Here is an 18,755-nt window from a genome sequence, read left to right on the forward strand (position 1 = left end):
CAACAACTTGATTACACTGTCTCTATAGATACACCTATATGTGCATGCGTGTGTGTTTGTATGGTCTCATCGAGATTTGTACGTGCATCATAATATTATATATATTTACTTCTTAAGCTAATTAAATGAACATCTTAGCGTTGAAGTTTCGAATTGTGGTATCAGGATATATATATATATATATATATATATAGAATCCACATATTAGGATTTTTTTGATAAAACAACGTAAGGGAGGGGGGCGGGGGGAACTCATGCATGCACGATCTACAGGCCGAGCCGCCCAGTACTGTCTTTCCTCATCAAGTACTACATGTATGTCATGACAATTTCGAGTTACATTATATAAGTCAGCCGTGTGTTAGCAAACGTGGGATGCACTATAACCTTAAATAAATCAAAACACCAATTAATTTTTAGCATAATTATTAATTAACGTAGAAACCTTCGACATCAGCGATGTGCTGACTGTCATGTAGAAAATAAAGCTTTTAAATAGATTTTCTCATATAATATAAGGAAAACACTAAACCCACCGAGAATGGGTCCCGACATGCAGTGGCCGGTCCCGATAAGTGTTGTTTTTTTTACTTAATGATTAAAGATGTATTTTTTAATAATATTATAATTTTTTAAAAATATATATTTATTTAAGAGTATAAATAAATGTATGAAAAAAAAATAAAAAATAAAAAGGCCAAATGGCCTTCTCGGGAGATTTTGTCGGGCTACACCTTCAGTGTAGTACGACTCTGCATGCATAATATAGATTGACATTCATATTATATCTATTTTTTGATCAATTGATCATCTAGGAATTAGTATTTAAAGCGGAAGGAATAACCCAACAAGACGTTTAAGTTTTAACTAATAGTAAATAGGGTATTAGTCGTTGGATTCCAACGTATGTATATCTAAACATTAAATATGCTATAAGAAAATAAGCGGAGAGGAAAATTTAGAGAACTCCAAATCATTATACTCCACGTACGTATATCATAAGTCCTAAAAAATCAATTTCTAACTAATAATTATATATATTCTCCATATATATTTAATGTTATATTTTTTTTTCCGAGATGATTGTCATGCACTACTTTTAAATTATTCACGAATTTTGAATCATTAATCGATCGTGACTGTAACTCTTGGAGTTTTCTGATTTTTAAAGTTTTAAGCTTAAACTGCGTACTTATATATGACTTTGGCACTAACATTTTTTAAATAAAAATAAATAAAATACGATTATATATGTCCACTGTTGGGCCTAATATGTGGCAGGCCTCCACTCTCTATATCAGCATGTTTGGATTTAGAGATAGATTTTAGATTAAAGATTAAAGTTGAAAATAATATTGTTAAAATATTATTTTTTAATATTAATATTTTTTTGAAATTTAAAAAATTTAAATTGAAATTTAAAAAATTTAAATTGTTTATTATATTTTATGTAAAACTTTAAAAAAATTATAATGATAAAATGAGATGAAATACTTTCTAAATCCAAACGCGCTCTCGGTGTATCAGTAACTAAAAGGACAGTTGGGTTGTTCGAAATTTTCTCAAACTTATTTATTAAAATCCATTTTTAACTTAGTATGAGTTTGTAGCATATTCAAAACACACATGACAATTTTTTATACTTGAATCACATAAAACTTTTTAAAAGTGTGATGAGAACTCGTTCAGATTCCGGCCGACTTGAAAAAGGGTGCAGATAATTGGTCTGTAATATTTGGAGAAGGCAGATACAGAGCAGGTTCAATTTATGACCATTTGAAACCATTGAAAAAATGGACAATTTTCATACTTAAAAACTTCTAGCATAATACATGTTTTTGTTTCAAAAACTAACATACGCATTAGAGTGAGACTAATGTTAGATCGATACAATTTTAAGATGTACAAGCTCGACGCACTCTTTTTGATAAAAAATGAGATCCACAATTAAAAAAATAACTTCTTCGTATATATCTCAATTCTATTTATTTTTTTTAAGTGTGCGGGATTTAAGATTACAAATATCATTTTTAGTGACACCAAAAAGCTACTCCTAAGTTCTTTAGAACACCCTCAATGAATTAGTCAAAGTTAAAAGACATTTTTTATGAATGTAAGAGAAATTTAACTTTTGGCTATTCCATTTACATAAATCTATACATTAGAATAGCTATTTTTTTATTATATAACAATAAAATAATATAAGATGAATTTGATTTTGGTTATTCATATATAATCTCCATATTGGATTATCTATTTATTCATTATATATAAAGTAATGAGTAACTAATAATTTAAAAAAATATTTAATTTTTTTAATTTTATCATACTTTACTATTCTACCTATTATACATTAATTAATAATCATATTCTAATTAAATTAATATATCACTAACTCAAATTAATATATCAATTGTGATAAAATATGTGATAGAAATAAAGGAAGAGAAAAATAATTGATAAAATATATATTTGATGTATGTACAGTAATCTTTAAATTTGAAAAAAATTTTGAAAGTTACTGTTAGCTAATCCATTATGAGCGTATCTTACTCTCTAATAACTAAATATTCAATAGATATGAATTTTAGCTACTCCATTCAGAATGCTTGACACCGTCCTTGCTTTTAGATTACAAAGAATGATGTCACAAAATTTTGGGAACATTCCCAATATTAATTGATAGAATAGAAGGTGGTGGTGCTTTTAAGGGTCTAAAAGTCTCTTGCTTGTATTACACTTCATTGTATCTTATACATTTTTATGCCGTTTACAATCGGTTATTTATTTATTAAAAGAAGAAAGGTTCCCAGAGCTGTTTATGAAAGTCCGGGCAACCACCCACAAATTAGATTAAGCAATTCTGAAAGTGGGCCAGCTAGCTTATCAAGCTCAGTTAATTAAGTTATGTAACTTCTGTTAGTCCCCAAATTCAAACTAGTCGAAAAAATCAATTTCAACTTCCTTTTTTGACACATCACACACACTATTGACATCATAAAAGTCTACATTAAAGTTAAATAAAATATGTTTATAATATATTTTTTTAACATTATTTTTATTTTAAGATTTAAAAAAATTAAATTATTTATTTTATTTTATATAGAAATTTAAGAAAATTATAATGATGAGATGATATGAAATGAGTTGAGAATAATTGTAAAAACAAATAAGACAATTGGTATAAAAAAAATTATGTTTTGAATTATTTTATAATTATAATGGGTCTTGATAAATTACGCCAACTTTTAGGGCTTATTTGGTTAGAGAAACGATCACATCTTATCTTATTATTATAATTTTTTTAAATTCTTATACAAAATATAATAAATAATTTAATTTTTTCAAATTTTAAAATAATAATAATATTAAAAAATAATATTTTATTCAATTAATCTAAAATCCTCTCATCTCACCATCCAAACGAGCCCTTAAGTATCGGAGCTGTAATTATAGAACAAAGTCGTAGTATAACTGTCTTTCTGTTGTATTTATACTTGATGCCTGGTTAGGCAACAGAGTTTCATTGTAAGCTCCAACAGTGTCATGAGAGCCAGAAAACCATGTCATTAGATTTAAGAAAGAAAATTGCAGTCAGTATTGGGCATTATTTTCATTGAGGTTATGATTATTACTTTGGTTCAATATGCACAGTTTATGCAATCAGAAATGTTAAAATATACAAAGAAACAAGTACGTATATATAGAGCTCCAATTATTGAGCACAATACACAAGATTTTTCATATCAGAATCAAATAAAATCATCGAATATGAACAGTCACAGGTGTTGATGATTCATCTGGCAAAAGCTAGCATATCTACGCTCTATAGTGATCTTTAAGGAATGGATAACCAAAGCTGCATATTTACATTTGTGAGAGGAAATCTGAAAGCAGCATTACTAAGTCTAAATGCACTACAAACAGATCATTCTGTAATAAGGCAATTTTGGGTAATAAGGAATAGATCATCGTCTTTTTAGTCGTCATATCGTGTTTAATCATCTTCTGATACGACATTAAATGATTATCTGTTGTTTTTGTTTTTGCTTATCATCTGTCGATCATTCTGTAACACCCTGGGAGATGATAAAAGGATATTGATGGCTAAAAAGACTATGAAAATATTTTCTAAAGGATAGAGCGAAGCTGCTTGGAGCACTCTACCTAGGACCTGAAATCTGCTGTGAAGAGATGCAAGTCAACGAGTTGTACAAGCCGCTGGTATTAGAAGTGGGATTTATAAGCCCAAATCCATTCTGATTCTGCTCGCTCGATCCTTCCAATCTTGATATCTCAGTGAATCTCCGGCCATAGAACCGCAAGAAGTTCAGCGACTCGACCCTTGGCTCACCTAAAGGTAATCCACCTTCCAACATAGAAACAACGTTAGCCATGGCCGGTCTAAGTGCTGGCTCCTCATGCAGACAACACAGGGCAATCCGAACCAGTTTCTCAACCTCTTGGCTTGTCACTCTTCCCTCCAACCTCTGGTCTGCGAGCTCTGCATACCTTCTCTTCTCATGCATTTCCAGAGCAAGTAGAGGGAAATATATTGGTCTGGCTCCCGACCCAGAAGAGGACGACGATAGGCCATTTCCTCCACTGCTGCTGTTCTCTCTGCTATGGCTCAAAGTTTGGAACGAGCTATTCTTTCTTCCCCTCACAATCTCTAGCAATACCATTCCATAACTGTAAACATCACTCTTGTCGGAAATGGCGGAGTTCGTTAGCCACTCAGGTGCAAGGTAACCTCGTGTTCCTCTCATGGTCGTGAATAGACCGGATTGTTCAGGACTGAGCAGCTTAGAAAGCCCAAAATCTGAGATTTTCACGTGTAAATTGTCGTGCAGGAGAATGTTCTCTGGCTTGACATCACAATGGATGATCCTGTCCTCACATCCGCTATGCAAGTAAGCAAGCCCTCGTGCTGTTCCAAGTGCTATTTCCACCCTCTCTTGCCATTCTAGAACAGGGCCATTGCCGAAGAGTGGACGGTCCAAGGAACCTCTGTTCATGTACTCCAGGACAAGAAACCGCTGCCTCCCATGTACACAAAAGCCTTTCAATCTAACCAGATTGACATGGTGGACGTTCCCAATTATTGCAATCTCAGTACAGAAATCCTTCTTCCCTTGGACACCCAGACTTGTAATCTTCTTCACCGCCACAACGCTTTTGTCTGAAAGGGTACCTTTGTATACAGCACCAAAGCCACCACTACCAATCTGGGTTTTGAAGTTCTCAGTTGCATCTGCGAGCTCTTCATGATTAAACCTTCTAGGCAAGCCCGGAATATCGATCATCTCTTGCTCTGCAGACGATGATGAATTACACCGGCCGGATTCTGCATTATTTTTTGTTTTGGAAAGCCTATTTTTTCTCAACCAGAGGATTGCGACAGCTACAATGGTAATTAACAAGAAGAATCCGGACGGAGGTAGCAGTACCAAAGCAGCTATGGGGAAGTTATGTTTCTGGTTGTTGTTGTTGTTCCCAGTTGGGTTTTCAGGAGAAGAGTGTACCAAAACTTTAATATAGCCCCGGTTATCATTCTCAGGCCTTGGGTTCAAAATGATAGATCCTAAATGCTTTTCAAGAAGATAACATGATTCAGAAGCATTTTCATGGAAAATAGCGAGACAAGAACAGTTCTGAGAGCATATATCTTGGCAAGCCGACAGATCCACACTATGTTCCATAGGGCCATTGAAATCATTAGCAAAGTAGTCCATACCGTAGGCCAGTTGAAGATACGAAACTGAGGAGTTGAATTGATCACTGCCATTTCTGTTTGCATTACTCTTACAATCTGAAGGCAGAGAAAGAGAAGTATCGGTTGGAATGCATTCACCATTCGCTTGAACACGGAATCCCGACGGACAAGAGCAAGTTCCACTCAGAGGCCTTCTCGTGCACAATCCAATTTTCCCGCAAAAGAAAGGAATATGGCAATCATCGACCGGACCGAATAATTCTGTCACCCAATCGTCGCCGATGAAGCTGCTGATGACAAATCTGCCTTCAGATCCCAACTTTCCAATCCTGAAACCCGATGGACCGCTCAAAGGTACCTGAATCACAGCCGTGGATCCATCACTTTCTAACAAATACAGACCGGTATCATTTATAGCCAGGAACGAAACCTCCCCGTACGAGTTCTTGAAAGCCTTTTCGTGCATCGAAAGCTTGAAATAAGTCATCCTTTTCCATTGCAGCAACAAATCCCCGTCGGTCATCAGAAGCCGATAATCACCCACCGATTGGTCCTGCTCGGACAGAGCGCTTTCCAAAGATTTTCCAACACGCAAGCGCTGTCCGACGACAATACTGTCCGTCGGATTCTCGAAACTCTCCCATAGCGTAATATTTCGCGCATCAACCAGTAAGAGGTTCCCCGTTTCCAAAAGTTGCATAGCAGCAATCTCAGAATTCAAAGGCGGGGTCGACCATAGTAGTTTACCAGCCTCGTTTGCCACTCTAAGGCCGTCGACAGACAGAGACAACTTGTCGGAGTTCGACATGGACGCGTTGCGGTTGGCCGACCAGACGATGGCATCGGAGGCGACGTGGGTGATGGAGAAATAATACCGTGACGGTGAGGTCTGTGCTTTAGTACCGGAAATAGAGGCTTTGAAAGTACCATTCGGAGAGACCAAGAAAGTGCCAGACTGGTCGATGAAGAGGAAGTATGAGGCGATGAAGGGGGGACGGATGGAGTGGGTGGAGAGGGGACCTGAGAAAACAAAAAAGGGGAAGAGAGCGCCGGAAAAAATGAAGATCAAGACGACCGCCGAGGACAATGCGATCAACGAGAAGCCCATGCAAAGAAAAGATGGTGTAGGGGATATTGATCAGGGTAGGGTAATTAGCTCCAATAAGATCAAAGACGACGGAAATGGATATAAAGAAAAACGATTTGGGTGTTGTCTGCAGAAGCAGCAGCAGCCTCCTCCATATAGATGATCATGTTTCATGTCCAGTTTCAGCTTCTTGTGTGATCAATGCGTTGACTCGGATACGGATATTGTGAACACCGAAAGGACAAGAAAAGAAAATGATTCACTCATAATATTTTAAAAATTTTATTAAAAATAATATTTTTTTATAAAAATATTTAAAAATTTACATAATATATTGTGCTGGATTCAATTGTGTATTAAGAAAAAAAGAAACGCTAAATGACAAAACTTTCGAGCACAAACTGACGAAAAGATTATCAAATGAGCATTCCCTCTTTTGAAGTCTTGACCCTTCAAGCAGAGATAAGACAGTTTATGTCATTACAGTCTCTTTCCAATTTCTGGAGTTTATAATCTCTGTCAGAGTTTATCTTACCTTCTATTAATATTTTACTCTATATTTATTTAAAGAATAAAAGGCAATACTAAATATACTCACAAAAAATATTCATATTCACGTGACTTTCTCGTTTGTACATCACTTTAAAAAAATAAAAATAAAAATTATGAATAGTCATGTGAATATATAAATTTTTTATGAGTAAATTTAATATTTTTAAAAATAAATCAGTAAAATTAAAAAATTAATAGAAAAATCAATTTTTTTTTCAAATAAATCTAGATCAAATACCGCGCACTCTTTTTTTCTTAAAAAAATAAAATTCATTTTTTTCATATGAATCTCATATTTATTTATTTTTTACAAAAGTATATTATGTATTTATGCACTCTATGACTATCAAATATATATATGAGTTTTGTTACTCATCATCCCTACATACCACACACCATATTTATTTTTATTTTTATTTTTTAAATTTTTAAATTTTTTTTCGGTATTATTCTTCCTAAATTAATTAAATTCTTCTACTTATAATCTATACACCACTTATTTGATAAGAGGAAAAAAAAATTAAAAAATTATGTATAGTATGTGATATGAGAATGATGAGTAGAATTTTGCTCAAAAAATATATATATATAAAGAATCTTGTGGACTGATATTATTAAGTTAAGAGTAATACTTTTTTGAATATTTTTACATCACACTTTATCTGTACGAGATAATTATTTTATTTGTAAAATTCAAATTTTAAATTTATCTTCTAAATTAAATTATGGTAAATATCTTTCAAATATAATTATTCTTAAGTTAAAAGCTAAGATTGTGATCACAAAGTTAAAAACTAGATAATTTATCTTTCAAATAAGTAAATATCTATCCCCCCTGGTATTGGCGATCAAGACGTTAAAAGAGGCATAGAAACTCTCCAAGAAACTCTCCAAGATTCTTTCCAAGAATACGTCGAGTGATTGGGGCTATGCATGGCTGTCACCGAAGGCCACCAGGCCATTTCGGTGGTTGCTCCTCGCCTCCGATCCTATGCAGACTTGATCCTGGAGACTCCTCAGCCTATCCCTGAAGTCATGGTACCTTTCCGATCTCACAAACTTGTTGATGGAGAGGTATGTATTATTTTTTCTAAAGATGAAGTGGACCGTTCGGCTATACCTTTTCAATACTCTCTAGTATTGAAATTTCTCAGACAAAGACCCTCTCTTGATTTCATAAGAGCGTTCATCAAAACCAGATGGGGTCTATCAAACCAACCGATTGTTTCATCTATGAGTAAGCCGCGGAATGTCTTCGTGCGACTGGCGTTGGAGGAAGACTTTGTTAAGGCTTTTGCTCGTGAGAATTGTGAAATCAATGGAGTACCGTATAGAGTTTTCCATTGGACTACTGATTTCCAAGAAGATCAAGAACCAGTCCGTGTGCCGGTGTGGATCACGCTGCCAGGTCTTCCACCAAACTATTATCATGAATCTTTCCTTCGCAGCATTACGGCTCCCATTGGAAGATTTCTAAAGCGTGACAATCCCACTCGATGCGCTACTCGTACAGATGGTGCAAGAATCTGTTTAGAGATGGATATTTCTAAAGAACCTATTCAAGCGTTGTGGATTGGTACCCCCCGTCATCCACAAAGTCTCTATCAAATTATTGAGTTCGAGACCTTGCCGGCATACTGTCCTAAGTGTCATGTTCAAGGCCATAATTCCAAGACTTGTAAGGGTGAAGGCAAGAAACGGAATGTGCAGATGAAGGATCCTAAAGACAAGGCAACGATGGAACAGGTCTGGGTTATCAAGGAATCCAAAGCTGGGAGTCTTGTTCAGAAGGGTAAGTCTAGTAAGGTGGACGGGAGGCAGTTGATTGTGGAGGACCGTATTCCAAATGATCAAGTTAGGGAGACATCGGATGCTGACCGTATGAATGGTGTTGAAAACAGAGGAATGGAAGCAGTTACTCAATTAGAGCAGGAAGTGGTTGATGGTGAACCGGGGTTCATAATTCAGGTTCCCATAGTTCCAGTTATGGACCAGGTGGGGCCTGGTAGTTCAATGGACGTTGATTTGGAGGTGGCTGATCTTGAGGAGGGGATGTTGTTGGAGCCGAAGCTGCTAGATGAACATGCAGGTTTGTGTTCGGGAATAGACCAAAAACGTGTGGCATCGGGTTCGAAGACTGATATGGCAGGTTTGCAAATAGACGGCATGCTTGCACCCATTATGGAAGTTTTTCATACGGAAAATATTGAAGGACATACGCTGGAGGAGGCCTCGGTACAGGAAGGAGATGCTTCAGTTTTTGAGGAGGTTGGGCGTAAGAATTATTGCTCAGATGGTCACACTTGCTCTGATTCGGACTTGGACGGGGAAGCGGATAATTTAGCTAAAGATAAAATTATAGTCTCGGATTCAGATTCTCAATTGAATAAAAAAAGGAAAGGGAAAGGTATTAAGGTAAGAGGTTCTTCCAGGGTCGTAAATAATCCCGCCCGGCTTAATTTATGAAGCCATCTTTATTGTACTGGAATGCTCGGGGGATAGGTACGTCAAGAAAGCGCCTTAAAAAATTGGTATCTAAATTTCTTCCTCAAATTCTTGTTATTGCTGAGCCAATGGTAAGTAATTCCCGTTTAGATTTGTGGCGTGATTGTTTGCGGTTTGATTATTGTTGTTCTAATGTTAATGATGGAGGTAAGTTATGGATGTTTTGGGTTCAGGAATTAAATCTTGTTGTTGAGTTTATGGGTGATCAATTTTTGACAATTCGTATTGATAATCCTAATGTTGTCCGCATTACTTTTGTATATGCGAAATGCTCCTATTTGGAGCGTAGAAGACTGTGGGATGTTTTGATGGCGGCTAATATTCACCAGTTACCTTGGATGGTGATGGGTGATTTTAATATTATTAGGAATGATTCGGAGCGCAGAGGGGGACAGCCAAGATTAGCTTTGGCTATGGAGGAGTTTAATGATTGGGTGGGTGCTTGTGGTCTTCTTGATATGCCTTTTTGTGGGAATTCTTTTTCCTGGTGTAATGGTCATTCGGGGAGATCTAGGCAATGGGCGAGGCTTGATCGTTGCTTTCTTAATACTGCAGCTCTTGATATTTTTCCTGATGCTAAATTGGAATATTTATCTCGAACCTCTTCTGATCATGCACCTATGTCGATTTTTTTGGAGAATTAGTTTGTTTCTTATGGCTATCCTTCTTTTAAATTTCAGCAAATGTGGGTATCTCATGCCCAATTTTTTGAATGTGTTTTGAATTCTTGGAAGGTGGATGTGGTTGGAGGCTCTAGTTTAAATGTGCTGATGAATAAACTTAAAAGACTCAGAATTGCTTTGCGAGAGTGGAATAAGCATGTTTTTGGGAGGACGGAATTTCATATAGCAGAGCTTGAGGCTCGTATTAGGGGTTTGGAGGCTAGTCTGCAATCTGAATATATCAAAGATGTAGAGGATGATCTCGTGGTTTCTCAATTGGAGCTTTCAGTTTGGTTGGAGAGGGAAGAAAAGCGTTTGGCTCAACAAGCTAAACAAGGTTGGATTCAGAAGGGAGAAGCGACTTCCACGTTCTTCCGTGCGGTCAGTCGTCGTAATCATAAAGTGGTGAAAGAGATGAAACTTGCAGATGGTACTATTCTTTCCTCACCAGAACAGATCCATGACGGGGCTATTTCTTATTTCTCACAATTCCTGGAGGTTGGTTCTTGTTGTGAAGAGCCGAATCTGGGGGGTTTGGTCATTCCTACTATTTCTCAGGGTGATAATGAATTTCTGGCTCGTATTCCATCATCCCAGGAAGTTTACGAAGCTCTTTGTTCCATTCCGGAAGATAGTAGTCCAGGTCCTGATGGGTTTGGATCGGGATTCTATCGTTCATGTTGGCATATAGTGGGTAATGGGGTTGTTGATGCGGTTTCAGAGTTTTTTCGAGGTAAGAATCTTCCGAGGTTTTTTAATGCTACTTTCTTGGTTTTAATTCCTAAAGTGGATAATCCGACAAGTTTTGATAAGTTTAGACCAATTAGCCTGTGTACCGTGTTTTACAAAATATGCACTAAAATTATGGTTAATCGTCTTTCTCCCATATTGGCAAAAATTATATCTCCTGAACAAGGAGCTTTTCTTCCGGGTCGAAGCATATTTGAGAATATTAGTATTACACAAGAAATGATCCATTCTATTAATAAGCCGGCTCATGGTGGAAATGTTGTTTTGAAGATTGACATGGCTAAAGCATATGATAGTGTAGACTGGTCTTTTCTTTTGCATGTTCTTAAAGCATTCGGGTTTTCAGATTTTTTCTGCATGTTAATTCAAAAATGCATCACTAATCCTTGGTTTTCTGTGATTATGAATGGGGTGCCCAAAGGTTTTTTTAAAGGTGGTCGTGGGTTGAGACAAGGAGACCCTATCTCTCCTTATTTATTTATTATTGTTGAGGAAATTTTTACAAGGATGATAAAAAAACATGTGGATATGGGTAAGATTATTCCTTTTTACCATTCTAGGGGTACTCCCATTATTTCTCATTTACTCTATGCGGATGATATGGTGCTTTTTTGTAATGGGGGAAAAAAATCTTTAAGAACTATTTCTGATGTGTTAAAGACGTACGAACAATGGTCGGGGCAAGTAGTTAGCAAAAACAAGTCCTCTATTTTTTTCTCTTCGCAGATTCCTATTTCTAGACGTCGGGCTCTTCTTCGTTTCACGGGTTTTACGGAAGGGACTTTTCCCTTTAAATATCTAGGAGTTCCTATTATTTCAGGAAGATTGAAAATTGCTTATTTTGATGACTTGATTGCTAAAGTTCAATGTAGATTGGAGGGTTGGCAAACCAGATTGTTATCTAGTGGGGCGCGTCTGATTCTTATTAAACATGTGCTTCAAAGTATTCCTGTTCATAGTCTTTCTATCTTAAGGACGCCTAAAGCTGTTATTGAGAAACTTAAAAAAATTATTAGCACCTTTTTCTGGAGTGTTAAAGATGGAAAAAACAAGAAAAAATGGCATTCTTGGGTGGATATTTGTAAGCCTGTTTCGGAAGGCGGGATGGGTATTCGGAGCCTTCAAGATGTGCAAACATCTCTACATATGAGGTTAGCTTGGAATCTTTTGCAAGGTACATCTCTTTGGTCTCATTTTTTTCATGCTAAGTATGTTGGTGATAGTCATATTTCTATAGTGGATCCAAGGAAAGGGTCTATTTTTTGGAAGATGATTTTGGAAAATATTCCTTTAGTGCAAACAAATTCTAAATGGAGAGTTAGAGAGGGTAAGCTTCTTTTTTGGCATGATAAGTGGGTTGATGATGCCCCTCTTAGTCATAATATTCAGATTTCGGGTATGCCAAATCTTAAGTTGGAAGATTGTAAAACTGAGTTGGGTTGGAATATGGAGATTTTTGCTCAGTTGGTTGGGTATCAAAAAGCTGAAGATATTATTATGCAATTGGGTAGGGTTAAACATGGGAAAGATAAATTGATATGGCTTCCTAATGATGACGGAACTTTTTCTTCGAAGAGTGCTTGGAATTGTATTCGCTTGAGGGGACCAGATTTCCCTTGGGCAAAATGGGTTTGGCACTCTGTTCTTCCTAAAAAAATTTCAATCACAATGTGGAAGGCCATACATGATTGTCTTCCTGTGGATGATAGAATTTGCAGAATTGGTATTCCTATTGTTTCCCGTTGTGATTGTTGTTCCAGTTATACTTGTGAAGATCTAAATCATATTCTTGCGGGAGGTGATTTTGCTGAAAAAATTTGGCGTATATGTTCGGTGGTTATTGGAATTCCGTGGGTGGAAGGTTGTTCATGGAGACAGAGGGTGGAGTGTTGGTATAGGAGGGCTAAGAATTCTAATCGTCCTGGTCAACTGTTGGGTCTTCTTCCGGCAATCATTACTTGGCGGTTATGGGGCCGTCGTTGTAAAGCCCGGATGGAAGGAATAATGGAATCGGTTCAACAAGTTTGGTGTTCCATCAAATATTGGGTTTCTTGGATTGCAGTTAAACTTAACAAGGTTAATTTGTTCAATCGGCGAGATGAAGGTATTTTAAAATGTTTTAATATGTCGTTAAATGTCATGAGGAAAGAGATTGTCATTCCAGTAAAGTGGAATCAGCCTAAGCAAGGTTGGGTAAAGCTGAATGTTGATGGTTGTTCTCTAGGTAATCCGGGCCCTTGCGGGAGGTATTATTCGAGATGAAAAAGGTAATCTGCTTTGTGGGTTTGCTATTGCTATGGGGCATCATTCGAACAATTATTCTGAGCTAATGGGTTTACTTCATGGGCTTCGATATATTGGTTTGATGGGTTTTCTTTTTGTGGAAATTGAACTAGATTCTTTGATAGTTCTAAATTGGTTGAAGAATCAGAGATGTGGCTTATGGTATATGGAAGACTATTGGGATGAAATTCAGAGTCGTATAGCTGGTATTAATGTTTCATTTGTTCATTGTTATAGAAAATGTAATTCGGTTGCGGATAGTTTAGCTAAAATGGGTGCTAATGGTATTTCGGGATCATGGTTGTCTCTTCCTGAGTTACCTCCTGCTATTAGAGGTAACATTAGGCTGGATAGAGGGGGTCTCCCTTACTTACGTAGAATCCGAAGCAGTTGATTAAAAGATTTGTGAGCTGGCTGTTTGAGAGGTATGTATTTTTTTGCATTTGATCATTTATTTCTCACTCTATGTTCGTGCAGATTTTGTTTTTGCAGGTTGTTCTTTGAAGGTTTTTTTGGAGGTTTTTGTATAGTGGTTGAGTTTTTTGGTTTTTAGGCTTGGGTTTTGGTTTTATTATATTATTTGTAGCCCCCAGGCCTTGGGTTGTAATCACGGTTTTCCTCCGCCACAAGTGAGGGTTGATTAATAAAATTTGGGACGGAGTCACAATTGGACATGTGACTTTCGGCTCTTCATAAAAAAAAAAAAAAAAGTAAAAATCTATCAATATATGGAAAATTTAGAAGAAAAAGAACCTTAGAATCTAAGCAATGAAGTATCACTTTTAGTTTTAAATATGAATCTCGTAAAAAAAATCTAAATTTTAAAAAATATATAAATTGGACTTATTTAATGAAATCCCAATAATAATCAAAAGGATTAAAATTACAAAATAATTGGAATTTAACTTGAAGTCATTTGTTATTTGTTTGGAAGTTGAGCTCATCTCAACTTATCACAACTCATCATTACAATTTTTTCAAATTCTAATATAAAATATAATAAATAATTTAATTTTTTCAAATCTCAAAATAATAATAATAATAAATAATAATATTCTAATAATATTTTATCATATCAATTCAACTCAACTCACTTTAACATAACTCATGTCAAGCAATAAGCTGCGACAATGTCGTCAAGACCTATATAATCGTTAAAATAATGCTAACGGGCTATTTGAACGGTACGGACCATTTGAAACTTGTCGTTCGGATGAGTTTATAATAACCTATGGCACCACAAGAGGGTCATCAATAGTAATTTTCAGATGACCCAATAACAGTACTCTGGTTATGTGTGTGGGTGAGATGGAGATGAATTTAAAAGGGGATGATGTATATAAAAGTACTTATGGGCATGACGCCCTCCTGGCCACTTTTGTAGCTGTCATCCATGCATACATCATGTACATATTATCTCTCTGTCAATGGAGACTGATTTATGATTTGGAATCAAAGTTATATATATATGGATGATGGAAATATTATATTATGCATCTACATGGATGGAGGTATAATTATTGTCTCTCATGGGCTTGGAAATAGATCTCATTTTCAAAAATTATTCAAATGAGTAATGTTATATATCACACTTTCATTTTATTTTGATCATATTATATAGTATATGGTACATTCATCACTATTAGATGATAAACAATCACGTAATAAATGATCATTTAATGGTGATAAATGTATCACATCATACTTAGTGGGATGGTAGTATAGTGTATACAATTTTCCTATTCCAAATACAAACATTTTCAAACTAATCATTACAAATTTTTCAAACTAAAAATTACAATTTTCCCAAACATTCAAACAAAAAATAAAAATAAAATTCAATTTTTTCAAATTTCTAAACAAAAATAATATTATAAAACTATATTCTAACAATATTTTAATTTTATAATATTTTTTATTCAATTTTTTCTCTCCCTTTATTCAAAACCCAAAAAATATTCAACTCAAATTATCTCATTAATATTCACAAACTATTTTACTATTATTCATAAAATTCTCATCTCATTTCACTCTCTAAACAATTCCTAAACGTAGGGGTGTTAAATCATAATAACGGATCGTGTTCGTATCGTGTCAAAGCATGTATATTATACTATATGGATCAACCTGAACACGACCCGTTAAGCTTATCATATAAAAATCTTAAGCACTAATACGACTTATTAACATAACATGTTGACACAATATGATTCATTTTGACCCGTTAGTAAATACTACAAAATAGGTTAACACGACACAATCCAACCCATTTCAACCAGTTTACGTAAATAAGTTAAATAAACTCAAAATTAACTTGTTTAACTTAATTAAGTTTAGAATAATTTTATATAAATATTAAAATCATAGTATCTTAAAATTCCAACAATTTTAATTTTAAGTATAAGGGTATCATTTTAATTTTAACTTTTAAGCACTAGTATAAGTTCGAATAATTTCGTGTTTAATATTTTTAAATTTTCTAGATTTTTTTATGAAAATATTTTAAATATTTATAGATATTAAGAAAATCATCTTCCAAACACAAAACATGTTACTCGAGTCATTATTATAAATATATATAATCAATTAAGTATACATATATATATATATTATAAAGATATATCTTAGCTAGCAAAAGATCAATATTTGTTTGCGAAGATTTTAAATAAGGTTATCAAATACAAATTAAATTGTGATCCGAAAATTTGATGATTAATCGAAATAAAATGACGTTATATTATATTTTCAGAAACGCTACTGGACGAAGGTACCTATAATGTGATCTGATCGGAGACCAATAGAGAGGTGACACGTAAGGCTTCCTCAATTGTTAATGTGGGGACTTATATAGGGTCATGATCTTAAAGTTTCTCCTACCTGATCGAGTCTCCATCTCTCCTTCGAGATCGATTTCCTCTCTCTCTTGCAGTAATTCCTCTCGAATGACTCTCCCTCTCTCTCCTTCGATCGACTCTCCCTCTCTGTACTTTGATTGCGCGACTCTCTCTCTCTCTCTCTCCCCCCTTCCCTCTCTCTCCTTCGAGGGAGGGTTAGGGTTTTGAAATTTTTTCAAGCAAGCAATAAAAAAACCCTACAAAATTAAACTTTCAAAAATTAGGAATTTTTGAAAAATAAAAACTTGAGAAATACACTCCAAAAATAAACAACAAAATCCAAAATATAATTACTTTGAATATGAGTTGGGTCATGAAATCCAAAATTATCTCTCTCAGGTTTAGTAACGAGAGAGAATGTGAGAGATGGAAATGGAGTTTTCGGATCAAGAGAACCAGCGTGACCCAAAGTTTGGTTTCAATTTCCCTTTCGAATCAAATCTGGGTGGCTTCGATGAGAGGCAGTGAGGGTTTTATCTTCCGAATCGAGTGAGAGAGCAGAGAGAGGGGGGGAGGGGAGAATCAAGAGGCAGAGAGAGTGAGGGACAACACAGATTTTTTGTTTACGCAGAGTGTAATTTGGTCATGTGTTCGCTTACATGTCAGATTCACTTTATAGGAGTCTCTAGCGAGAAGTTATTCTCTTGTATTCTTACCACATGAACAATCACCTCATTTACACGCATAATATTTATGCAGTGCAATTTATAAATACAAATAATCCGCTATATATATTATATATATTTATCACGAGTCTCATGTCTCGTTTGTTTTTATAATTCTTCTCAATTCATCTCATCATATCTAATTATTACAATTTTTTAAAATTTTTACACAAAATAAATTAAAGAATTCAATTTTTTCAAATTTTAAAATAAAAAAATATATTCTAACAATATTTATTAAATTTTTAATTTTAATCTCAACTCATCTCATATATTTTTTAAAATAAACAAGGGCTTAGGTAAGCCCAACAACTTTTTGGCAGATCCAAATAATTTGGCGTATTGGGTAAAGGGGATTCCGGAAAAAGAGAGACAAGAGTCTCAACAATTTCACATGAGTAGGGTTCAATCTATTTCGTTGTCTGACGTTTGTTGTTGTCTGTCTTCCCATAGCAACACAGTATATTTCTCTTCCCGTACATGCTGCAACTTACATGCACCTTTTTGTACTCGAGTGATCATCCCGGCCATTAATTTCCTACATTAGTAACATATTTTCAAGAAAAATAAGTATGTATATATATATATATATGCTAGATTTATGATGATTAGTAAGCTTAAGAAACAACACAAACATAAATATTCCGACCTTATAAACACCTGTTTGGGAACTTTCCTTTCCTTCTTTTCCTGCTGCATTTTGATTTCTTCTGCGTCATGTACATCTTGCATATCTTCTTTTGCTGCTTATTTTCTCAAAGCAGATCAACTCTCTCTCTGATCTCTCTCTCATTTAGATTCTTGAGTTGTTAGAAATGCCAAAAAATAAGAAGAACGTTCGTCTTGTCTGTCATGAATGCAACAGGTCACATGGAATATAATTAATGGCGGTACTGCAACAACCTTTCGTTGACTACGTTAAAATTTTTGGCACCGCGCGAGGAACAGAAGGATGACATTGGCTAGCTACGTACAATATTGAAGAAATTGAGTAATATTTGTATAAGAAGCCAAATAATATTAGTTGTAGTGTATACATGAAAAATGCATCATTATTCAAAACAATAATATTCTTTGGATTTTGCTGCATGGCAACAGCATATATATATAGCCAGCTTTGCTGCATGACAATTAAGAATCTGCTCAATTGTCGTAGTACTGTGTTACGACAAGTTAATGAAAAATTCTATATATCATATTATTATTTCACTTTTATTTAATTATATAAAATATGACATATTTATCATCATTAGATGATCTTTTATTATTTAATAGTGATAAATATATAACATATGATAGAAATAAAATTATAGTATGGTATGGTATATAGTATTATTCCAAGTCAATGTTTTCTTTCGTCAGATTTATCAAAAACAAAAGTGTGTGAAAGCATTGGTCCCTAAACAGAATTCTTAAAGCTTTCCACAACATAAATTTGAAAGAAAAAGTCTTCTTACGAGTTTGTGCACCAAACCGCTTGTAAATAAGTTGTGTGAACATAAATTATGAGCATTAAGACTAGTGCCCAAAACGACATGGGTCTTAATTCTGAACAGCTGTTCTCATGGCCAAAAAATATCAAAATTAAGATGGCAGACTTTGCATGGTTGATAAGAAACCGTTTAAACTGGGATAAATTAG

At 34.8% G+C, this 18,755-nt stretch overlaps 1 protein-coding gene across 1 annotated transcript; it reads right to left on the reverse strand.

Annotated features, from left to right (window-relative positions):
- Positions 1 to 4,017: 4,017 nt before the first annotated feature.
- LOC109007109 (G-type lectin S-receptor-like serine/threonine-protein kinase At5g35370) lies at positions 4,018 to 6,976 on the reverse strand. The gene has a single exon (XM_018986652.2). It carries the CDS (start codon positions 6,822 to 6,824, stop codon positions 4,164 to 4,166), a length of 2,661 nt encoding a protein of 886 aa, XP_018842197.2. The 5' UTR covers positions 6,825 to 6,976; the 3' UTR covers positions 4,018 to 4,163.
- Between the last annotated feature and the right edge of the window lie 11,779 nt (positions 6,977 to 18,755).

This window comes from Juglans regia, chromosome 1 (assembly GCF_001411555.2).
Source record: "Juglans regia cultivar Chandler chromosome 1, Walnut 2.0, whole genome shotgun sequence".
Taxonomy (NCBI): domain Eukaryota; kingdom Viridiplantae; phylum Streptophyta; class Magnoliopsida; order Fagales; family Juglandaceae; genus Juglans; species Juglans regia.